Source organism: Triticum aestivum, chromosome 1B (genome assembly GCF_018294505.1).
Source record: "Triticum aestivum cultivar Chinese Spring chromosome 1B, IWGSC CS RefSeq v2.1, whole genome shotgun sequence".
Lineage (NCBI taxonomy): Eukaryota > Viridiplantae > Streptophyta > Magnoliopsida > Poales > Poaceae > Triticum > Triticum aestivum.
Window position 1 is genome coordinate 550,023,281 of NC_057795.1, and position 26,365 is coordinate 550,049,645.

Here is a 26,365-nt window from a genome sequence, read left to right on the forward strand (position 1 = left end):
ACTAGTAGTGACTTCCATGTCATGAAGCTTGGCCACCCTCATGGAGCACCGCTGCTGTATGTCGTCCACCTATGGATTGTTGGGTAACATGGTAATTTCAAAAAAATTCCTACGCACACGCAAGATCATGGTGATGCATAACAACGAGGGGGAGAGTGTTGTCTACATACCCTCGTAGACCGAAAGTGGAAGCGTTAGCACAACGCGGTTGATGTAGTCATACGTCTTCACGATCCGACCGATCAAGTATCGAACGTACGTCACCTCCGAGTTCAGCACACGTTCAGCCCGATGACATCCCTCGAACTCCGATCCAACCGAGTGTTGAGGGAGAGCTTCTTCATCATGACAGCGTGGTGACGATGTTGATGTTCTACCAACGCAAGGCTTTGCCTAAGCACTGCTACAGTATTATCGAGGTGGACTATGGTGGAGGGGGGCACCGCACACGGCTAAGAGATCAAACAAATCAATTGTTGTGTCTCTAGGGTGCCCCCCTGCCCCCGTATATAAAGGAGCAAGGGGGAAGGCCGGCCGGCCCTTGCAGGCTGCGCTAGGAGGAGGAGTCCTCCTCCTAGTAGGAGTAGGACTCCCCTCTTTCCTACTACTAGTGAGGGGGAAAGGAAGGGGGAGAGGGAGAAGGAAAGGGGGGCGCCCCCCCCCCCTCTCCTAGTCCAATTCGGACCAGAGGAGGAGGGGGCGCGTGGCCCACCCTGGCCGCCCCTCTCTCTCCACTAAGGCCCATAAGGCACATTACTTCTCCTAGGGGGTTCCGGTAACCCTCCAGCACTCCGGTTTTCTCTGAAATCACCCGGAACACTTCGGGTGTCTGAATATAGTCGTCCAATATATCGATCTTTATGTCTCGACCATTTCGAGACTCCTCGTCTTGTCCGTGCTCACATCCGGGACTCCGAACAACCTTTGGTACATCATAACACATAAACTCATAATAAAACTATCATCGTAACGTTAAGCGTGCGGACCCTACGGGTTCGAGAACTATGTAGACATGACTGAGACACGTCTCCGGTCAATAACCAATAGCGGAACCTGGATGCTCATATTGGCTCCCACATATTCTACGAAGATCTTTATCAGTCAGACCGCATAACAACATACGTTGTTCCTTTTGTCATCGGTATGTTACTTGCCCGAGATTCGATCGTTGGTATCTCCATACCTAGTTCAATCTCGTTACCGGCAAGTCTCTTTACTCGTTCCGTAATACATCATCCCACAACTAACTCATTAGTTACGTCGATGCAAGCTTTAACACCTATCCTAATGACTCTGAGTAGCAAACCGGATACGTATAGTGGAGCAACCATTTGGAATAACTCCAAGTGGAGCGTGGAAGCAGCATTTACATTATGACCTAGAGATTTGCGAAGTACATACGGATCTGAATGTTGCAGACCCGTTGACTAAAACCTCTCTCACAAGCAAAACATGATCAAACCCCAGAACTCATTGAGACTTAATCACATGGTGATGTGAACTAGTTTAAGACACTAGTAAACTCTTTGGATGTTGGTCACATGGCGATGTGACCTATCAGCGCTAATCACATGGCGATGGGAACTAGATTATTGACTCTAGTGCAAGTGGGAGACTGTTGGAAATATGCCCTAGAGGCAATAATAAATTGGTTATTATTATATTTCCTTGTTCATGATAATCGTTTATTATCCATGCTATAATTGTATTGATAGGAAACTCAGATACATGTGTGGATACATAGACAACACTATGTCCCTAGTAAGCCTCTAGCTGACTAGCTCGTTGATCAATAGATGGTTACGGTTTCCTGACCATGGACATTGGATGTCGTTGATAACGGGATCACATCATTAGGAGAATGATGTGATGGACAAGACCCCAATCCCTAAGCCTAGCACAAAGATCGTAGTTCGTATGCTAAAGCTTTTCTAATGTCAAGTATCATTTCCTTAGACCATGAGATTGTGCAACTCCCGGATACCGTAGGAATGCTTTGGGTGTACCAAACGTCACAACGTAACTGGGTGGCTATAAAGGTGCACTACAGGTATCTCCGAAAGTGTCTGTTGGGTTGGCACGAATCGAGACTGGGATTTGTCACTCCGTGTAAACGGAGAGGTATCTCTGGGCCCACTCGGTAGGACATCATCATAATGTGCACAATGTGATCAAGGGGTTGATCACGGGATGATGTGTTACGGAACGAGTAAAGAGACTTGCCGGTAACGAGATTGAACAAGGTATCGGTATACCGACGATCGAATCTCGGGCAAGTACAATACCGCTAGACAAAGGGAATTGTATACGGGATCGATTGAGTCCTTGACATCGTGGTTCATCCGATGAGATCATCGTGGAACATGTGGGAGCCAACATGGGTATCCAGATCCCGCTGTTGGTTATTGACCGGAGAACGTCTCGGTCATGTCTGCATGGTTCCCGAACCCGTAGGGTCTACACACTTAAGGTTCGATGACGCTAGGGTTATAAAGGAAGTTTGTATGTGGTTACTGAATGTTGTTCGGAGTCCCGGATGAGATCCCGGACGTCACGAGGAGTTCCGGAATGGTCCGGAGGTAAAGATTTATATATGGGAAGTCCTGTTTTGGTCACCGGAAAAGTTTCGGGTTTTATCGGTAATGTACCGGGACCACCGGGAGGGTCCCGGGGGTCCACCAAGTGCGGCCACCGGCCCCGGAGGGCTGCATGGGCCAAGTGTGGGAGGGGACCAGCCCCAGGCGGGCTGGTGCGCCCCCCCACAAGGGCCCAAGGCGCCTAGGGTTTGGGGAGGGGGTGCTTCCACCTAACTTGGGGGGCAAGTTTCCCCCTCTCCCCCCCCTTGGCCGCCACCCTTAGATGGGATTGGGGCTGTCGCACCCCTTGGGGTGGAAACCCTAGAGGGGGCGCACCCCCTCCCTCTCCCCTATATATAGTTGAGGTCTTGAGGGCTGCCAACACATGAGTTTTGACCTCTCCCTGGCGCAGCCCTACCTCTCTCCCTTCTCCTCTCCCGCGGTGCTTGGCGAAGCCCTGCAGGATTGCCACGCTCCTCCACCACCACGCCGTTGTGCTGCTGCTGGATGGAGTCTTCCTCAACCTCTCCTCTCTCCTTGCTGGATCAAGGCATGGGAGACGTCACCGGGCTGTACGTGTGTTGAACGCGGAGGTGCCGTCCGTTCGGCACTAGGATCTCCGGTGATTTGGATCACGACGAGTACGACTCCTTCAACCCCGTTCTCTTGAACGCTTCCGCTTAGCGATCTACAAGGGTATGTAGATGCACTCTCCTTCCCCTCGTTGCTGGTTTCTCCATAGATAGATCTTGGTGACACGTAGGAAAATTTTGAATTTCTGCTACGTTCCCCAACAGTGGCATCATGAGCTAGGTCTATTGCGTAGATTCTTTGCACGAGTAGAACACAAAGTAGTTGTGGGCGTTGATTTTGTTCAATATGCTTACCGTTACTAGTCCAATCTTGTTTCGACGGTATTGTGGGATGAAGCGGCCCGGACCGACCTTACACGTACACTTACGTGAGACAGGTTCCACCGACTGACATGCACTTGGTGCATAAGGTGGCTAGCGGGTGCCAGTCTCTCCCACTTTAGTCGGAACGGATTCGATGAAAAGGGTCCTTATGAAGGGTAAATAGCAATTGGCATATCACGTTGTGGTTTTTGCGTAGGTAAGAAACGTTCTTGCTAGAAACCCATAGCAGCCACGTAAAACATGCAAACAACAATTAGAGGACGTCTAACTTGTTTTTGCAGGGTATGCTATGTGATGTGATATGGCCAAGAAGAATGTGATGAATGATATGTGATGTATGAGATTGATCATGTTCTTGTAATAGGAATCACGACTTGCATGTCGATGAGTATGACAACCGGCAGGAGCCATAGGAGTTGTCTTTATTTATTGTATGACCTGCGTGTCATTGAACAACGCCATGTAATTACTTTACTTTATTGCTAACCGGTAGCCATAGTAGTAGAAGTAATAGTTGGCGAGACAACTTCATGAAGACACGATGATGGAGATCATGATGATGGAGATCATGGTGTCATGCCGGTGACGATGATGATCATGGAGCCCCGAAGATGGAGATCAAAAGGAGCAAAATGATATTGGCCATATCATGTCACTATTTGATTGCATGTGATGTTTATCATGTTTATGCATCTTATTTGCTTAGAACGACGGTAGTAAATAAGATGATCCCTCATTAAAATTTCAAGAAAGTGTTCCCCCTAACTGTGCACCGTTGCGAAAGTTCGTCGTTTCGAAGCACCACGTGATGATCGGGTGTGATAGATTCTTACGTTCACATACAACGGGTGTAAGCCAGATTTACACACGCGAAACACTTAGGTTAACTTGACGAGCCTAGCATGTACAGACATGGCCTCGGAACACAAGAGACCGAAAGGTCGAGCATGAGTCGTATGGAGATACGATCAACATGAAGATGTTCACCGATGATGACTAGTCCGTCTCACGTGATGATCGGACACGGCCTAGTTGACTCGGATCATGTAATCACTTAGATGACTAGAGGGATGTCTATCTGAGTGGGAGTTCATAAGATGAACTTAATTATCCTGAACATAGTCAAAAGATCTTTGCAAATTATGTCGTAAGCTCGCGCTTTAGTTCCACTGTTTAGATATGTTCCTAGAGAAAATATAGTTGAAAGTTGACAGTAGCGATTATGCGGACAGTAGAAAGCTTATGTCCTTAATGCACCGCTCAGTGTGCTGAACCCCAAACGTCGTTTGTGGATGTTGCGAACATCGGACATACACGTTTTGATAACTACGTGATAGTTCAGTTAAACGGTTTAGAGTTGAGGCACCAAAGACGTTTTTCGAAACGTCGCGGAACATATGAGATGTTTCGAGGGCTGAAATTGGGATTTCAGGCTCGTGCCCACGTCAAGAGGTATAAGACCTCCGACGATTTTCTTAGCCTGCAAACTAAGGGAGAAAAGCTCAATCGTTGAGCTTGTGCTCAGATTGTCTGAGTGCAACAATCACTTGAATCGAGTGGGAGTTGATCTTCCAGATGAGATAGTGATGTTTCTCCAAAGTCATTGCCACCAAGCTGCTAGAGCTTCGTGATGAACTATAACATATCAGGGATAGATATGATGATCCTTGAGGTATTCGCGATGTTTGACACCGCGAAAGTAGAAATCAAGAAGGAGCATCAATTGTTATGGTTGGTGAAACCACTAGTTTCAAGAAAGGCAAGGGCAAGAAGGGATACTTCATGAAACAGCAAATCAGCTGCTGCTCTAGTGAAGAAACCCAAGGTTGAACCCAAACCCGAGACTAAGTGCTTCTGTAATAAGGGGAACAGCCACTAGAGCAGAATTACCCTAGATACTTGGTAGATGAGAAGGCTGGCAAGGTCGATAGAAGTATATTGGATATACATTATGTTAATGTGTACTTTACTAGTACTCCTAGTAGCACCAGGGTATTAGATACCGGTTCGGTTGCTAAGTGTTAGTAACTCGAAATAAAAGCTACGGAATAAACGGAGACTAGCTAAAGGTGAGCTGACGATATGTGTTGGAAGTGTTTCCAAGGTTGATGTGATCAAGCATCGCACGCTCCCTCTACCATCAAGATTAGTATTAAACCTGAATAATTGTCATTTGGTGTTTGCATTGAGCATAGACATGATTGGATTATGTCTATCGCAATACGGTTATTCATTTAAGGAGAATAATGGTTACTCTATTTATTTGAATAATACCTTCAATGGTCTTGCACCTAAAGGAATGGTTTATTGAATCTCGATCGTAGTGATACACATTTTCATGCCAAAAGATATAAGATAGTAATGATAGTACCACTTACTTGTGGCACTGCCATGTAAGTCATATTGGTATAAAACGCATGAAGAAGCTCCATGTTGATGGATCTTTGGACTCACTCATTTTTGAAAAGTTTGAGACATGCGAACCATGTCTATTGGTGTATACGCATGAAGAAACTCCATGCAGATGGATCGTTTGGACTCACTTGATTTTGAATCACTTGAGATATGCAAATCATACCACATGGGCAAGATGACTGAAAAGCCTCGTTTTCAGTAAGATGGAACAAGATAGCAACTTGTTGGAAGTAACACATTTTGATGTGTGCAGTCCAATGAGTGCTGAGGCATGCAGTGAATATCGTTATGTTCTTACTTCACAGATGATTCGAGTAGATGTTGAGTATATTTACTTGATGAAACACAAGTCTGAATTATTGAATGGTTCAAGTAATTTCAGAGTGAAGTTGAAGATCATCGTGACAAGAGGATAAAATGTCTATGATATGATCATAGAGATGAGTATCTGAGTTACGAGCTTTGGCACGCAATTAAGACATTGTGGAAATTGTTTCACAATTAATACCGCCTGGAACACCATAGTGTGATGGTGTGTCCGAACATCATAGTTGCACCCTATTGGATATGGTGCGTACCATGATGTCTCTTATCGAATTACCACTATCATTCATGGGTTAGGCATTAGAGACAACCGCACTCACTTTAATAGGGCACCACGTAATTCCGTTGAGACGACACCGTTTGAACTATGGTTTGGAGAAACCTAAGTTGTCGTTTCTTAAAAGTTTGGGGCTGCGACGCTTATGTGAAAAGTTTCAGGTTGATAAGCTCGAACCCAAAGCGGATAAAATGCATCTTCATAGGACACCCAAAACAGTTGGGTATACCTCCTAATTCAGATCCGAAAGCAATAGGGATTGTTTCTTGAATCAGGTCCTTTCTCGAGGAAAGGTTTGTCTCGAGAATTGAGTGGGAGGATGGTGGAGACTTGATGAGGTTATTGAACCATCACTTCAACCAGTGTGTAGCAGGGCACAGGAAGTTGTTCCTATGGCACCTACATCAATTGAAGTGGAAGCTTATGATAGTGATCATGAAGTTTCGGATCAAGTCACTACCGTACCTCGTAGGGTGACAAGGATGCGTACTGCTTCACAGTGGTACAGTAATCATGTCTTGAAGGTCATGTTGCTAGACAACAATGAACCTACGAGCTATGGAGAAGCGATGGTGGGCCCAAATTCCGACAAATGGTTAGAAGCCATGAAATCCGAGATAGGATCCATGTATCAGAACAAAGCATGGACTTTGGTGGACTTGCCCGATGATCGGCAAGCCATTGAGATAAATGGATCTTTAAGAAGAAGACGGACGTGGACGGTAATGTCACCGTCTATGAAGCTCGACTTGTGGCGAAGAGTTTTTCACAAGTTCAAGGAGTTGACTACGATGAGATTTTCTCATCCGTAGCGATGCTTAAGTCCGTCGGAATCATGTTAGCATTAGCTGCATTTATGAAATCTGGCAGATGGATGTCAAAACGAGTTTCCTTACCAGTTTTCGTAAGGAAAGGTTGTATGTGATACAATCAGAAAGGTTTTGTCGATCCTAAGGATGCTAAAAGGTATGCTAGCTCCAGCGATCCTTCCATGGACTGGAGTAAGCATCTCGGAGTTGGAATATGCACTTTGATAAGATGATCAAAGATTTTGGGTTTATACAAAGTTTATGAGAAACTTGTATTTCCAAAGAAGTGAGTGGGAGCACTATAGAATTTCTGATGAGTATATGTTGTTGACATATTGTTGATCAGAAATGATGTAGAATTTCTGGAAAGCATATAGGGTTATTTGAAAGGTGTTTTTCAATAGAAAACCTGGATTAAGCTACTTGAACATTGAGCATCAAGATCTATGAGGATAGATCAAAAATGCTTAATGGTACTTTCAAATGAGCATATACCTTGACATGATCTTGAAGGTGTTCAAGATGGATCAGTCAAAGAAGGGTTCTTGCCTGAGTTGTAAGGTATGAAGTTAAGACTTAAAGCTCGACCACGGCAGAAAAGAGAGAAAGGACGAAGGTCGTCCCCTATGCTTAGACGTAGGCTCTACAGTATGCTATGCTGTGTACCGCACCTGATGTGTGCCTTGCTACATATCTGGCAAGAGGGTACAAAGGTGATCAAGGAGTGGATCACCAGATAGCGGTCAAAATTATCCTTAGAGGAATAAGGATATGTTTCTCGATTATGGAGGTGATAAAGAGTTCGGCGTAAAGGGTTACGTCGATGCAAGCTTTAACACCTATCCGAATGACTCTGAGTAGCAAACCGGATACGTATAGTGGAGCAACCATTTGGAATAGCTCCAAGTGGAGCGTGGAAGCAGCATTTACAATATGACCTAGAGATTTGCGAAGTACATACGGATCTGAATGTTGCAGACCCGTTGACTAAAACCTCTCTCACAAGCAAAACATGATCAAACCCCAGAACTCATTGAGTCTTAATCACATGGTGATGTGAACTAGTTTAAGACACTAGTAAACTCTTTGGATGTTGGTCACATGGCGATGTGACCTGTCAGTGTTAATCACATGGCGATGTGAACTAGATTATTGACTCTAGTGCAAGTGGGAGACTGTTGGAAATATGCCCTAGAGGCAATAATAAATTAGTTATTATTATATTTCCTTGTTCATGATAATCGTTTATTATCCATGCTATAATTGTATTGATAGGAAACTCAGATACATGTGTGGATACATAGACAACACCATGTCCCTAGTAAGCCTCTAGTTGACTAGCTCGTTGATCAATAGATGGTTACGGTTTCCTGACCATGGACATTGGATGTCGTTGATAACGGGATCACATCATTAGGAGAATGATGTGATGGACAAGACCCAATCCTAAGCCTAGCACAAAGATCGTAGTTCGTATGCTAAAGCTTTTCTAATGTCAAGTATCATTTCCTTAGACCATGAGATTGTGCAACTCCCGGATACCGTAGGAATGCTTTGGGTGTACCAAACGTCACAACGTAACTGGGTGGCTATAAAGGTGCACTACAGGTATCTCCGAAAGTGTCTGTTGGGTTGGCACGAATCGAGACTGGGATTTGTCACTCCGTGTAAACGGAGAGGTATCTCTGGGCCCACTCGGTAGGACATCATCATAATGTGCACAATGTGATCAAGGGGTTGATCACGGGATGATGTGTTACGGAACGAGTAAAGAGACTTGCCGGTAACGAGATTGAACAAGGTATCGGTATACCGACGATCGAATCTCGGGCAAGTACAATACCGCTAGACAAAGGGAATTGTATACGGGATCGATTGAGTCCTTGACATCGTGGTTCATCCGATGAGATCATCGTGGAACATGTGGGAGCCAACATGGGTATCCAGATCCCGCTGTTGGTTATTGACCGGAGAACGTCTCGGTCATGTCTGCATGGTTCCCGAACCCGTAGGGTCTACACACTTAAGGTTCGATGACGCTAGGGTTATAAAGGAAGTTTGTATGTGGTTACCGAATGTTGTTCGGAGTCCCGGATGAGATCCCGGACGTCACGAGGAGTTCCGGAATGGTCCGGAGGTAAAGATTTATATATGGGAAGTCCTGTTTTGGTCACCGGAAAAGTTTCGGGTTTTATCGGTAACGTACCGGGACCACCGGGAGGGTCCCGGGGGTCCACCAAGTGGGGCCACCGGCCCCGGAGGGCTGCATGGGCCAAGTGTGGGAGGGGACCAGCCCCAGGTGGGCTGGTGCGCCCCCCCACAAGGGCCCAAGGCGCCTAGGGTTTGGGGAGGGGGTGCTTCCACCTAACTTGGGGGGCAAGTTTCCCCCTCTCCCCCCTTGGCCGCCACCCTTAGATGGGATTGGGGCTGCCGCACCCCTTGGGGTGGAAACCCTAGAGGGGGCGCACCCCCCTCCCTCTCCCCTATATATAGTTGAGGTCTTGAGGGCTGCCAACACATGAGTTTTGACCTCTCCCTGGCGCAGCCCTACCTCTCTCCCTTCTCCTCTCCCGCGATGCTTGACGAAGCCCTGCAGGATTGCCACGCTCCTCCATCACCACCACGCCGTTGTGCTGCTGCTGGATGGAGTCTTCCTCAACCTCTCCCTCTCTCCTTGCTGGATCAAGGCATGGGAGACGTCACCGGGCTGTACGTTTGTTGAACGTGGAGGTGCCGTCCGTTCGACACTAGGATCTCCGATGATTTGGATCATGACGAGTACGACTCCTTCAACCCCGTTCTCTTGAACGCTTCCGCTTAGCGATCTACAAGGGTATGTAGATGCACTCTCCTTCCCCTCGTTGCCGGTTTCTCCATAGATAAATCTTGGTGACACGTAGGAAAATTTTGAATTTCTGCTACGTTCCCCAACAGTGACACTTTGTTTGTCTATGTATTCACACATGTATTATGTTTCCGATTAATACAATTCTAGCATGAATAATAAACATTTATCATGATGTAAGGAAATAAATAATAACTTTATTATTGCCTCTAGGGCATATTTCCTTCAGTGTCCCACTTACACTAGAGTGAATAATCTAGATTACACAGTAATGATTCTAACACCCATGGAGCCTTGGTGCTGATCAAGTTTTGCTCGTGGAAGAGGCTTAGTCCACGGGTCTGCTACATTCAGATCCGTATGTATCTTGCAAATTTCTATGTCTCCCACCTGGACTAGATCACGGATAGAATTGAAGCGTCTCTTGATGTGCTTGGTTCTCTTGTGAAATCTAGATTCCTTTGCTAAGGCAATTGCTCCAGTATTGTCCCAAAAGATTTTCATTGGACCCGATGCACTAGGTATAACACCTAGATCGGATATTAACTCCTTCATCCAGACTCCTTCATTTGCTGCTTCCGAAGCAGCTATGTACTCCACTTCACACGTAGATTCCGCCACGACGCTTTGTTTAGAACTGCACCAACTGACAGCTCCACCGTTCAATGTAAACACGTATCCGGTTTGCGATTTAGAATCATCCGGATCAGTGTCAAAGCTTGCATCAACGTAATCATTTACGATGAGCTCTTTATCACCTCCATATACGAGAAACATATCCTTAGTCCTTTTCATGTATTTCAGGATGTTCTTGACCGTTGTCCAGTGATCCACTCCTGGATTACTTTGGTACCTCCCTGCTAGACTTATAGCAAGGCACACATCAGGTCTGGTACACAGCATTGCATACATGATAGAGCCTATGGCTGAAGCACAGGGAACATCTTTCATCTTCTCTCTATCTTCTACAGTGGTCGGGCTTTGAGTCTTACTCAACTTCACACCTTGTAACACAGGCAAGAACCCTTTCTTTGCTTGATCCATTTTGAACTTCTTCAAAATTTTGTCAAGGTATGTGCTTGGTGAAAGTCCAATTAAGCGTCTTGATCTATCTCTATAGATCTTAATGCCCAATATGTAAGCATCTTCACTGAGGTCTTTCATTGAAAAAACTCTTATTCAAGTATCCCTTTATGCTATCCAGAAATTCTATATCATTTCCGATCAGCAATATGTCATCCACATATAATATCAAAAATGCTACAGAGCTCCCACTCACTTTCTTGTAAATACAGGCTTCTCCAAAAGTCTGTACAAAACCAAATGCTTTGATCACACTATCAAAGCGTTTATTCCAACTCTGAGAGGCTTGCACCAGTCCATAAATGGATCGCTGGAGCTTGCACACTTTGTTAGCTCCCTTTGGATCGACAAAACCTTCTGGCTGCATCATATACAACTCTTCTTCCAGAAACCGTTCAGGAATGCAGTTTTGACATCCATCTGCCATATTTCATAATCATAAAATGCGGCAATCACTAACATGATTCAGACAGACTTAAGCATCGCTATGGGTGAGAAGGTCTCATCGTAGTCAATCCCTTGAACTTGTCGAAAACCTTTTGTGACAAGTCGAGCTTTGTAGACAATAACATTACCGTCAGTGTCAGTCTTCTTCTTGAAGATCCATTTATTTTCAATTGCTTGCCGATCATTGGGCAAGTCAGCCAAAGTCCACACTTTGTTCTCATACATGGATCTCATCTCAGATTTCATGGCCTCAAGCCATTTTGCGGAATCTGGGCTCACCATCGCTTCTTCATAGTTCGTAGGTTCATCATGGTCTAGTAACATGACTTCTAGAATAGGATTACCGTACCACTCTGGTGCGGATCTTACTCTGGTTGATCTACAAGGTTCAATAACAACTTGATCTGAAGTTCCATGATCATCATCATTAACTTCCTCACTAATTGGTGTAGGTGTCACAGGAATAGATTTCTGTGATGAGCTACTTTCCAGTAAGGGAGCAGGTACAGTTACCTCATCAAGTTCTACTTTCCTCCCACTCACTTCTTTCGAGAGAAACTCCTTCTCTAGAAAGGTTCCATTCTTAGCAACGAATGTCTTGCCACCGGATCTATGATAGAAGGTGAACCCAACAGTTTCCTTTGGGTATCCTATGAAGACACATTTTTCCGATTTGGGTTCGAGCTTATCAGGTTGAAGCTTTTTCACATAAGCATCGCAGCCCCAAACTTTTAGAAACGACAACTTTGGTTTCTTGCCAAACCACAATTCATAAGGCGTCGTCTCAACGGATTTTCATGGTGCCCTATTTAATGTGAATGCGGCCGTCTCTAAAGCATAACCCCAAAACGATAGCGGTAAATCAGTAAGAGACATCATAGATCGCACCATATCAAGTAAAGTACGATTATGACGTTCAGACACACCATTATGCTGTGGTGTTCCGGGTGGCGTGAGTTGCGAAACTATTCCGCATTGTTTCAAATGTAGACCAAACTCGTAACTCAAATATTCTCCTCCACGATCAGATCGTAGAAACTTTATTTTCTTGTTACGATGATTTAAAACTTCACTCTGAAATTCTTTGAACTTTTCAAATGTTTCAGACTTATGTTTCATTAAGTATATATATCCATATCTGCTCAAATCATCTGTGAAGGTGAAAAAATAACGATATCCGCCACGAGCCTCAACATTCATTGGACCACATACATCTGTATGTATGATTTCCAATAAATCTGTTGCTCTCTCCATTGTACCGGAGAACGGCGTTTTAGTCATCTTTCCCATAAGGCACGGTTCGCAAGTACCAAGTGATTCATAATCAAGTGGTTCCAAAAGTCCATCAGTATGGAGTTTCTTCATGCGCTTTACACCGATATGACCCAAACGGCAGTGCCACAAGTAAGTTGCACTATCATTATCAACTCTGCATCTTTTGGCTTCAACATTATGAATATGTGTATCACTACTATCGAGATTCATCAAAAATAGAGCACTCTTCAAGGGTGCATGACCATAAAAGATATTACTCATATAAATAGAACAACCATTATTCTCTTATTTAAATGAATAACCGTCTCGCATCAAACAAGATCCAGATATAATGTTCATGCTCAACGCTGGCACCAAATAACAATTATTTAGGTCTAATACTAATCCCGAAGGTAGATGTAGTGGTAGCGTGCCGACCACGATCACATCGACTTTGGAACCATTTCCCACGCGCATCATCACCTCGTCCTTGGCCAGTGTTCGCTTAATCCGTAGTCCCTGTTTTGAGTTGCAAATATTAGCAACAGAACCAGTATCAAATACCCAGGTGCTACTGCGAGCTCTAGTAAGGTACACATCAATAACATGTATATCACATATACCTTTGTTCACCTTGCCATCCTTCTTATCCGCCAAATACTTGGGGCAGTTCCGCTTCCAGTGACCAGTCTACTTGCAGTAGAAGCACTCAGTTTCAGGCTTAGGTCCAGACTTGGGTTTCTTCTCCTGAGCAGCAACTTGCTTGCTGTTCTTCTTGAAGTTCCCCTTCTTCTTCCCTTTGCCCTTTTTCTTGAACCTAGTGGTCTTGTTGACCATCAACACTTGATGCTCCTTCCTGATTTCTACCTCCGCAGCCTTTAGCATTGCAAAGAGCTCGGGAATTGTCTTTTTCATCACTTGCATATTATAGTTCATCACAAAGCTTTTGTAGCTTGGTGGTAGTGATTGGAGAATTCTGTCAATGACGCTATCATCCGGAAGATTAACTCCTAGTTGAATCAAGTGATTATTATACCCAGACATCTTGAGTATATGCTCACTGACAGAACTATTCTCCTCCATCTTGCAGCTATAGAACTTATTGGAGACTTCATATCTCTCAATCCGGGCATTTGCTTGAAATATTAACTTCAACTCCTGGAACATCTCATATGCTCCATGACGTTCAAAACATCGTTGAAGTCCCGGTTCTAAGCCGTAAAGCATGGCACACTGAACTATCGAGTAGTCATCAGCTTTGCTCTGCCAGACGTTCACACCATCTGGTGTTGCTCCTACAGCAGGCCTGGCACCCAGCGGTGCTTCCAGGATGTAATTCTTCTGTGCAGCAATGAGGATAATCCTCAAGTTACGGACCCAGTCCGTGTAATTGCTACCATCATCTTTCAACTTTGCTTTCTCAAGGAACGCATTAAAATTCAACGAAACAACAGCACAAGCCATCTATCTACAATCAACATAGACAAGCAAGATACTATCAGGTACTATGTTCATGATAAATTTAAGTTCAATTAATCATATTACTTAAGAACTCCCACTTAGAAAGACATCTCTCTAATCCTCTAAGTGATAACGTGATCCAAATCAACTAAACCATAACCGACAATCACGTGAAATGGAGTAGTTTTCAATGGTGAACATCACTATGTTGATCATATCTACTATATGATTCACACTCGACCTTTCAGTCTCAGTGATCCGAGGCCATATCTGCATATGCTAGGCTCGTCAAGTTTAACCTGAGTATTCTGCGTGTGCAAAACTGGCTTGCACCCGTTGTAGATGGACGTAGAGCTTATCACACTCGATCATCACGTGGTGTCTGGGCACGACGAACTTTGGCAACGGTGCATACTCAGGGAGAACACTTTTATCTTGAAATTTAGTGAGAGATCATCTTATAATGCTACCGTCAATCAAAGCAAGATAAGATGCATAAAAGATAAACATCACATGCAATCAATATAAGTGATATGATATGGCCATCATCATCTTGTGCTTGTGATCTCCATCTCCGAAGCACCTCCATGATCACCATCGTCACCGGTGCGACACCTTGATCTCCATCATAGCATCGTTGTTGTTTACGCCGTCTATTGCTTCTACGACTATCGCTACCGCTTCGTGATAAAGTAAAGCAATTACAGGGCGTTTGCATTTCATACAATAAAGCGACAACCATATGGCTCCTGCCAGTTGCCGATAACTTCGGTTACAAAACATGATCATCTCATACAATAAAATATAGCATCACGTCTTGACCATACCACATCACAACATGCCCTGCAAAAACAAGTTAGACGTCCTCTACTTTGTTGTTGCAAGTTTTACATGGCTGCTACGGGCTTAGCAAGAACCGTTCTTACCTACACATCAAAACCACAACGATAGTTTGTCAAGTTGGTGTTGTTTTAACCTTCGCAAGGACCGGGCGTAGCCACACTCGGTTCAACTAAAGTTGGAGAAACTGACACCCGCCAGCCACCTGTGTGCAAAGCACGTCGGTAGAACCAGTCTCGCGTAAGCGTACGCGTAATGTCGGTCCGGGCCGCTTCATCCAACAATACCGCCGAACCAAAGTATGACATGCTGGTAAGCAGTATGACTTATATCGCCCACAACTCACTTGTGTTCTACTCGTGCATATGACATCTACGCATAAAACCTGGCTCGGATGCCACTGTTGGGTAACGTAGTAATTTCAAAAAAAATTCCTACGCACACGCAAGATCATGGTGATGCATAACAACGAGGGGGGAAGAGTGTTGTCTACGTACCCTCGTAGACCAAAAGCGGAAGCATTAGCACAACCCGGTTGATGTAGTCGTACGTCTTCACGATCCGACCGATCAAGTACCAAACGTATGGCACCTCCGAGTTCAGCACACGTTCAGCCCGATGACGTCCCTCGAACTCCGATCCAGCCGAGTGTTGAGGGAGAGTTTCGTCAGCATGACGGCGTGGTGATGATGTTGATGTTCTACCGACGCAGGGCTTCGCCTAAGCACTGCTACTGTATTATCGAGGTGGACTATGGTGGAGGGGGGCACCGCACACGGCTAAGAGATCAAACAGATCAATTGTTGTGTCTCTAGGGTGCCCCCCTGCCCCCGTATATAAAGGAGAAAGGGGGAAGGCCGGCCGGCCCTTGCAGGGCACGCCAGGAGGAGGAGTCCTCCTCCTAGTAGGAGTAGGACTCCCCTCTTTCCTACTCCTACTAGTGAGGGGGAAAGGAAGGGGGAGAGGGAGAAGGAAAGGGGGGCGCCGCCCCCCTCTCCTAGTCCAATTTGGACCAGAGGGGGAGGGGGCGCGCGGCCCACCCTGGCCGCCCCTCTCTCTCCTCTAAGGCCCATAAGGCCCATTACTTCTCCCGGGGGGGGTCTGGTAACCCTCCGGCACTCCGGTTTTCTCCGAAATCACCCCGAACACTTCCGGTGTCCGAATATAGTCGTCCAATATATCAATCTTTATGTCTCGACCATTTCGAGACTCCTCATCTTGTCCGTGATCACATCCGGGACTCTGAACAACCTTTGGTACATCATAAAACATAAACTCATAATAAAACTGTCATAGTAACGTTAAGCGTGCGGACCCTACGGGTTCGAGAACTATGTAGACATGACCGAGACACGTCTCCGGTCAAGAACCAATAGCGGAACCTGGATGCTCATATTGGCTCCCACATATTCTATGAAGATCTTTATCGGTCGGACCGCATAACAACATACGTTGTTCCTTTTGTCATCAGTATGTTACTTGCCCGAGATTCGATCGTCGGTATCTCCATACCTAGTTCAATCTCGTTACCGGCAAGTATCTTTACTCGTTCCGTAATACATCATCCCACAACTAACTCATTAGTTACAATACTTGCAAGGCTTAAGTGATGTGTATTACCGAGAGGGCCCGGAGATACCTCTCCGACAATCGGAGTGACAAATCCTAATCTCGAAATACGCCAACCCAACATGTACCTTCGGAAACACTTGTAGAGCACCTTTATAATCACCCAGTTACGTTGTGACGTTTGGTAGCACACAAAGTGTTCCTCTGGTAAACGGGAGTTGCATAATCTCATAGTCATAGGAACATGTATAAGTCATGAAGAAAGCAATAGCAACATACGAAACGATCGTGTGCTAAGCTAACGGAATGGGTCATGTCAATCACATCATTCTCCTAATGATGTGATCTCGTTAATCAAATGACAACACATGTCTATGGCCAGGAAACATAACCATCTTTGATCAACAAGCTAGTCAAGTAGAGGCACACTAGTGACACTCTGTTTGTCTATGTATTCACACATGTATTATGTTTCCGATTAACAATTCTAGCATGAATAATAAACATTTATCATGATATAAGGAAATAAATAATAACTTTATTATTGCCTCTAGGGCATATTTCCTTCACGGATGATCCTGGAGACGGCTACTCAACCGTCGCCCCTCAAAGACCGGATCTGGAATACCACCGAACGCAATCACCTCCTCCCGAGTGGCCCTACTCGACTGCACCAAGCCGGGGGAAGGTGGAACCTGGGCCTCCTGCCCAAGCTCCCCATCCACCCCGGCCCTTCGGCTAGTAGGAGTCACCGGCGCCCTAGGTGGGCTGGCCCCCTCGGGGGCCCCAAGAGAAGAGGGCCCCGAGGCCACCTGCCACGAGCCCCCTCCGGAAAGCAGAGCCGCCGCCTGCATCTCCGGCCTGGCGAGAGGAGAGGAAGGTGCCGAGGCCAGCTGCCCCGGACCCCCTCCCGAAGAAGCAACCTCCACCATCAGGACCTCGACTACCACAAGATACGAAGAGGGCTCTGAGGCCACCTGCCCCGAGCCCCCATCAACAGATGGAACCGCCACCTGCAACTCCGGTAACACAACAGCAGGAGAGGGGTCCGAGATCACCATCCCCGGACCCCCTCCTGGGAGAGGGACCTCTACCACCAGGCCCGCGACCTGAGGAAAATCAACGAGCATGTGGGAGGGAACCTGCTCTGCCTCACTCCTAACCGTGATCGGCGAAACCCCAAGAAGTGGACTCACATAATCCTCAAACTCCAAAACAGGTAACGAGTGCTCGAACACCTCATCAGACTCCACCCGCTCACTCCAAAGTCTCGGAGGCATAGAGGCCGGCTCGAAGGACCCAAATCTGAGAGCAGTCGTAGGCACCGTGGAAGGTGGTACCGTCCCATCCCCTGACGTCTGAGAAATGGTTCCGGGTGCAGTGGAAGACTCTCGTCCACTGTCAGCAACCGGCGCCTCCTTAAGTCCCGAACTATCATCTCCCTCATGCATATCAGTATCAGTCCCGTTAGCCGCCTCGGCGAACAGACTCTCATCCTCAAACTCAATCACGAGGTTATAGATCTAGCCTCGATATGCCCACTTGGCCACCTTAGGCACGTACTCAATATCCAGAACACTGACCACCAGTCGGGCTATCCCGTGAGCTCTGGTAAAGTCCATATCCACTCGCTCTGGTCTCCCCACCATAATACCCAAACTAGCCACGACCCGAGCATCCTGCATTGGCTTCGAGGGAGCCCCAGAAAAATGCAGCCAAACCTGAGTCAGAGGCTTGCCCTGAGGCTCGACCCTCTTCCACTCGTGAAACTCAAGGACACAATCAGTACCCGGCACTTTGCACATCCCAAAACTCAGAAGTCTCTGTAGATCCTCAACCGAAGGGAACTCAACCCTAAACAGTTTGTCCTCGAGACTAACAAGCTCCCACTGGAAATCACCTGGAGCTAACTCCTTCAGCCTCTGCACAATCTGTGCCTCAGAGACCTCTCCTCTGGTAATTTTGACTATCCCAGTCGTCAAACTCAAGGTCTCGTCAGGAACCTCCCTCTCCGTAGGAGACTCAAAAAACATGAGTTCAGCACAGTACACTCCATACATCATGAGAGACGGTGCCTGATCTCGCAAAGACGGACAGTCCCCCGTATTAGGTGCCGGTTTGCCACAAGTGCCACAAAGTTCAGCCACACACTCAGCAATAAAATGTCCCTTCCCACCACATCGATAGCAGTAGCACAACATTTTCTCTTTCTTACGCGCCCACTTAGACGCCCTCTCCGACTCAGCCATGTCTATTGCCTCCACTGACGCTGTCAACCCGGACTCATTCCCGGGAATCTCAGCATTAGCTAGCGCCGAGACCACCTCCATGGCTTGACCTGACAAAACCTGCTCCTCAACGGACCCGTCAACCGCCATCTGCTCGACAACAGGCGAAGGAGGCTGTCGTGGGCGGTACCGGACACCTTGACCACCACGATTATCGCGGAAACCACCCCGCTGTCGATAGCCCGGGCCAGACGCCCCCTCAACAAAACCTCCTGGGGGACCCAGGAACGGTCGCTCCGCCGAGCCATCGCTCTGCCAAGCATATCCTCGACCACCGCCCGTCGACGAGGAGCCATGGTGCTGACCAACCCCATAAGCATTGAAACCATCATCACCCCACTGACCCCGGGGCGCGGCAGAAGAACCTCCAACACCGGAGTTTTGTGGCGGAGGCGGTGCCTGCGTCTGCATCGTCCCAGCCCTATTCTACGAAGGCTTGGCAACGAGGTGAGGCGGCGGGGCCGGCCTCGGCTGTTGCCCGATCGTCAGCCCCAGCGCAGGCGGCCTCGACACAGCGCCTCCCCGGCCCGCAGCGGTGATCCCTCCCACTCCAGGCACCGGTGGACGAGGACCAAGCTGCCCACCACGCCCGACCGCAAGACCAGACGCCGGCGGTCTGGCACCGGGCAACACCCCACCACGGCCCGCAGCTGCACCGACCGTGGCCGTGCCCCGACCTACAGCCGGAACCGGTGGAGGCGCCTCACCACGGCCAGTCCTAGGGGCCGGTGGTGGCACTGCGCCACGGCCACCGCCCGCGCCCAGCGGCGGCGCATCCCCAGTCCCAGGGGCCGGCGGCGGCACCGCGCCACGGCCACTGCCAGCGCCCTGCGGCACAGCCCCTGCGCGACCGGACCCGGGGGACACGGCGTTTTCTTCCCCGACGGCAGCGCACCACTGCGACCCGCCATCGCCCCAAGCGGAAGGATACGTCGAGCCCGACCACCCCCAATAGAACGTAGGTTCGAACTCCGGCGACGAAGAACCCTAGCTGGCGAGAACGAAGTAGGGTACGTCGATCGAACTGTGGAACCTACGTCACCCTCAATAGCGATCAGAACGGGACCTGCCTGGGCCTCATACCCAGCCGATCCCGGCCCGTCCACCTTACCCAGCCCGCTTCGGTCCTCCCCCAGGAAATTTTGGGTTGGCACCGGTTTAGCCTGGGCCTCATACCTAGCGAACCCCGGCCCAACCTGACTCGGCCCATGAGCAGACTGAATCGGCCCCTCTCGGCCAAGCAACGAATTCAAACGCCGCGCTCGATCGGCAGCGATCCGGAAGCCCGGAATTCCGTACGGCGAGCCCTCTTCTTTCTCTTAACGACGATCCATGACTCCGGCCGAACTAAATCGAAAATTGTGAGATTAGGAAGACTGACCTTCGGGATAGGGCCCTTCCAAGGCTTGACCGCCGTCGACGACGTTCTCCGATGAACAAGCCGGCGCACCATCTCCCTCTTCTCGCCCGCGTGCAGCCCTATCCTGGCCGGATCATCGAGGGGTAGCACCTCGTCGATGGTAGTCGCCACTTCCTCTTCCGTGTAGCCGGCATTGAACCAGTCGCAGATTTGGTCGGAGGGAGTCGGCGAAGGTGGAGACGGCGGAGTCTCGTCCGCATCCCCGTCCATGTCGTCCTCGTCAGCGTCTGCGAGCGCCCAAAACCGGCCCCCTACCCGCCGTCGATCGCCGGAGAGGTGAGGCGGCACGCCTGCGGTCACCCCGACAGTCGCCCTCCCCCCCCCCCCCCCCCCCCCCCAATCGCCCCCCAGTCGCCTTAGACGCCATCTCTTTAGTCTCACCTGATATGGTCTCTGGCCGGGTTTTTTATTCTTCTCTAGTTACAACATCCTCTTTTTTATTCATGGATAAGAAAGGACCTCCCCGAGGGTACATTCTCCAATTAACATTTCCCTAAAAAATGCTACACCTACGGGCCTTTTACAAATCTAGCTTGACTTGATCCCCCAAATTATTCACTAATATGTCACCTAGTAAGTCAATTATGTAGGTAATCTTCCGTAAGCGTAGCATTCTTGTTCTTAAATTACACACCGTCAAAACTACTTTAAAGTTACTAATAACTATATGATACCTCGCAGGTTGTTGCAGAACTGGATATATAGTTTTTGAATATTGTGTAGAATACTAATTCAAACATAATGATTTGAACTATGTGAGAATTTAATGCATAACCAATAAAAATCTTTACAAGAAAGTTGTGCAAGTCACACTAAAATGCAATCAAAATTCAAAGTGCAGTGTGGTTTAGAGCCCCTTAGAATACACTAATGCATATTGCATGACAGAGTATTCTCATGTGTAGGCCAGACAGATGCTAATGGATGAAGCTAGTAAATGTAACGACCACAACAATTTTGATGACGTGGAAGCAAGTATGTTGAGATAATAAGATGTATATGATCACTCTTAGGTTCAGGTCTATAATATATGTAATTTTAGGTAACTGAGAGAGATTTAGGGTGTGGCTAGGCCTGAATCAACTTAGACTTAACTCAAGTGCCGTAACATGTATGAAAGGAAAAAAGGAACCCTATAAAAAAAGGAAAACTAGAAACAAAATTTTTCCCGAATCTCCATATAAAATCCCACTCGAAATAGACTTTCGTCCCACTTTATTATAAATAAAACAACAGTTCATACAACCAACATTCGTTCGTCACCTAAAGAACGACAGCCGGGGCCACAGCACATTCAAACCCAAGTAAACATGAGAGAAATAAAAAAAAACTAATGGCAATCTCATTTATGAAAGACTCACATAATTGAATTAGCAAACTGATTTACGGGATCGCTAAATCTCAGTCGATTTTTTCCTCTTCTTTTTTATATGTTCTGCCATTTGAATGAGATTTAGTTAAATCTTAGTCGACTGAGATCACCACACCCATTGAGTTAATCATCCTTGCTGTTACCCGTGGGATTGCCCTTAAACCTGTTGATTTTAAAGTGCCGGAGCTCCACCCCGGCCTCTGCCGCGGTCCTGGCCTCGCCGTCGATGGCCAGCTCGGCGAGGATCATACCCACTGCCGGTCCCATCTTGAACCCATGCCCAGAGAACCCGGCCCCGAGCACCACGTCATGGCCGAACTCCCCGCCGAGGAAGTCGATCACAAAGTCTTTGTCCGGAGTCATGGAGTACATGCATGACTGCCGAACGACCGGCCCGCCGTCGGTCACCACGTGTCCCGGCATGAACTCCTCGATCCACCGCGCGACCCGATCGGCGGCGTCGCCACCACCGGAGACCCAGTCCCGGCTGTTGGGGTCGCACGGCGGCCCGCCGTCGTAGTTGATTTTGATCAGGCCCGGGAGCTCCAGCGACGGCGTGCTGTACACGTGGGGGTCCCCGTAACTGGAGAACGTTGGGAACCCGGCCGCCGCAGTGAGCTCGCGCTCGTGGCCTGGCTTGATCTTCCAGTACAGGGTGAGCATGTGCAGTGGCTGGATGGGCAGCTCCAGGCCGGCGACGGACCTGACCAGCTTGCTCGTCCAAGCGCCGACGGTGACGATGCATTTGGCGCCGTGGAACTCCTCGCCGTCGCTCGTCGTCACCCGAACACCAGGCCCTCCGTCCTTCTTGACGATACCGACGACCTCCTTGTTGTCCCTGACGACGGCGCCCTTCTTGACGGCCAGCGCCTGGAACATGGCGACGGCCTTGGTGGCGTCCAGCACGCCGCCGCCGAGCTCGCTCACCGCCGTCACCCACCCGTCCGGGACGCGGAACACGCCGCCTCCCCACCTCCCGCCCACGTCCACCTCCGCGGCGCCCCCGTTCTCGACGGCGGCGAGGAGCGCGGCGTTGCTGCGCGGGCCCATGGCGAGGTGCGGCGACGGGGTGAGCACGCGGTAGCCGGCGTCGGCCTGGGCGTCGCCCCAGAGGCGGCGGGCGAGGCGTACCATGGGCGGGTAGCGCGCCTTCGGGTAGGCGTCGCGGATGGTGCGGGAGTGGCCGTGCGAGGAGCCGAGGTGGTGGAGCAGGTCGAAGCGCTCGAGGAGGAGGACCCGGGAGCCGCGGCACGCAGCCGCGTGCGCCGCGCAGCTGCCCATGATGCCCGCGCCCACCACGATCACGTCGAAATCGGCCCGGCCGAGGACACCTGCGGCGTCTGCGGCGGCCATGATGCCAACGCGCTCTCGGTAGTTCTGGTCCGGTGCTCTCCGGTGCACAGCCAAGTGAGCAGGGCAGATGTGCGCTCTAGTTGAAAAGTGGCAAGCAGTATATGTAGCAGATGTAGGCTGGCCATCTCATGACTTGTGTGGGTTCGTGGCCTCGTGCGCAAATCATTCTGTAGCGGATGAGTGCCCTAATTGGTTACAGTAATTTTTATCAAAGCCGCCACTCCATAAACATGTGCCCTTGACAAATTCACCGTCGCAAGCGAGGGTGAAGAGTCCGAGGACGTATCTGTTTATTGCAACACTCTATGGAACTTTCAAAGAAGACTAAACAAATCGGGACAACTTCATTTACTTTACATTTGCTATGCGCGTGAAACTTGGCAGCTATGCTTGGATGCTTTGCATCTTCCCATCCAAAGGCCGCTGCCGAATGATACATTCATGGGATGGTGGCTTCTGCATCGTCAAAGCTTCAGGAAGGAGGAGAAGAGAGGGTTTGGCTCCTTCGTGATTTGCACGGCTTGGTCCTAGTGGAAGCAGAGGAATGCTCGTGTTTTCAACCAAGTAGAACAACAAGTGGGAGCTCATGCGCTCGCGGCCAAGATTTCGGATGAGATTAGAGCATCTGTTCAGTAAATAGGCAATTTTTTTATTAATTTAATCTAAAAATAAATCATTAGCATGGCATTGACAGAAATAAACACATATTGATATCCAGTCATGCAAGCATATACTACGCTAATTGCAGACAGATCTATGTATAACGCTAGCATGACTAAAACAGAAAACAATAGGAGCGGGATAAACGAGTTATACCCTCAAGTAGGCCAGACAGAAGCCGCCGCGTCGGCAGTGGCAGCAACGGCGTCCTCGCAGCCTTCTTGTCTCGAGCTTCTCGGCGGCGAGACGGTCAGCGTTGGTCTGGGACATGGTGATGATGAAGGAGACGCGGACGTAGAGGAAGTAGACGAACAGCGGCGAGCAGTCGCGTAGTCGCTTCCCAAAAACCTAATCACCCTCTCCCGTACATGATCCAGAGAGGCGGAGTTTTGGAGACATGCTCTCCCGTCAACCGTGTACGCGGTGGACGGGATGGAGTCGCCAGCGACAGCAGCAGCAGCAAAAGAAACGACAGTGGTGGTGCACGTGTAGCAGATGTGATATGTTCGTTGCAGTTAGGGTTAGCCAACGCCTCACAAATATATATATGCGCATCCAGATGGGGAGACGTGGCCTGAACCCACGTCCCAGACAGCCGACGATCCGACGTCTCAGGTCGTGGCCCAGCTGTCCGAAACTCTCTGTTCTTAACCAGCAAAAATAAGCGCATAGATTTGACCTCGGCTAGGCTCATTCCCGCAACCCACGGCGCATCGTCGTGAGGCATGGCGAGGTGATACGTCTCCAACGTATCTATAAGTTTTGATTGTTTCATGCTGTTATATTATCATTCTTGAATGTTTTACAATCATTTTATAATTATTTTATATCATTTTTTGGTATTAACCTATTGACATAGTGCCCAGTGTCAGTTGTTGTTTTCTGCTTGTTTTTTACGTGGCAGGAAATCAATAACAAACGGAGTCCAAATGCAGCGAAACTTTTTGTGGATTTTTTCTGGACCGGAAGACACAAGATGGGCCGAAGAAGTACCAGAGGGGTGCCCCGAGGGGGGCACAACCCACCAGGGCGCGCCTGGGCCCAAGCGCGCCTAGGTGGGTTATGCCCACCTCGGTGGCCTCCCGCACCGCCTCTTTGCTCTATAAATACCCCAATATTCCAGAAACCCTAGGAGAGTCGATGAAAATCAGTTCCAGCCACCGCAAGTTCCAGAACCACCAGATCCAATCTAAACACCATCACGGAGGGGTTCATCATCCTCATTGGTGCCTCTCCGATGATGCGTGAGTAGTTCATTGTAGACCTACAGGTCCGTAGTTAGTAGCTAGATGGCTTCCTCTCTCTCTTGATTCTCAATACAATGGTCTCTTGGAGATCCATATGATGTAACTCTTTTTGTGGTATGTTTGTTGGGATCCGATGAACTTTGAGTTTATGATCAGTTCTCTGTTTTATCCATGAAAGTTATTTGAGTCTTCTTTTGATCTCTTATATGCATGATTACTTATAGCCTCGTATTTCTTCTCCGATATTTGGGTTTTATTTGGCCAACTTGATCTATTTATCTTGCAATGGGAAGAGGTGCTTTGTGATGGGTTCTATCTTACGGTGCTTGATCCCAGTGATAGAAGGGCAACCGACACGTATCTATCGTTGCTATTAAGGATAACAAGATGGGGTCTATTTCTACATAAATAGATCTTGTTTACATCATGTCATCGTCCTTATTGCATTACTTCGTTTCTCCACGAACTTAATACACTAGATGCATGCTGGATGGCGATCAATGTGTGGAGTAATAGTAGTAAACACAGGCAGGAGTCGGTCTACTAATTTTGGACGTGGTGCCTATATAATGATAATTGCCTGGATATCGTCATGAGTATTTCAAGTTCTATCAATTGCCTAACAGTAATTGTTTTTCCACCGTTTGCTATTTTCTTGAGAGAAGCCACTAGTGAAACCTATGGCCCCCGGGTATCTTCTTTAATATATTTGCCTTCGCGATCTATTTTTATTTGCTTTTATTTCAGATCTATTAAACCAAAAATACAAAAATATCTTGCTGCAATTTTTAGTAATTTATTTTATCTCGCGTTCCCGCGAGATCTATTTACCCAATTTACTACAATTTTACCTATCTTTTTACTCGTGAGGGATTGAATACCCCTCTCTTATGTCGGGTTGCAAGTATTTGTTCTTTGTCTTCAGGAGCTGTTTACGTTGTGTTGCGGGGTTCTCCTACTGGTTCGATAACCTTGGTCTCATCACTGAGGGAAATACCTACCGTCGATGTGTTGCATCATCCCTTCCTCTTTGGGGAATACCGACGTAGTTCTAGCAGACATCAAAAGGAATTTCTGGCGCCGTTGCTGGGGAGGATCAAGTCAAGATAGTCTCCCGGCCACGTGCCAATTTATGGTGCCATTGCTGAGGAGACATCGTCAACATCAACCAGGTTCCTAATCACAAATCTCATCTCCTTGCAATATAC

General features: G+C 48.0%; 1 protein-coding gene across 1 annotated transcript; it reads right to left on the reverse strand.

The window, feature by feature from the left end:
• Window positions 1-21,798: 21,798 nt before the first annotated feature.
• On the reverse strand, window positions 21,799-23,193 carry LOC123137633 (probable sarcosine oxidase). Its single transcript, XM_044557453.1, has one exon. It carries the CDS (start codon window positions 23,176-23,178, stop codon window positions 22,021-22,023), a length of 1,158 nt encoding a protein of 385 aa, XP_044413388.1. The 5' UTR covers window positions 23,179-23,193; the 3' UTR covers window positions 21,799-22,020.
• Between the last annotated feature and the right edge of the window lie 3,172 nt (window positions 23,194-26,365).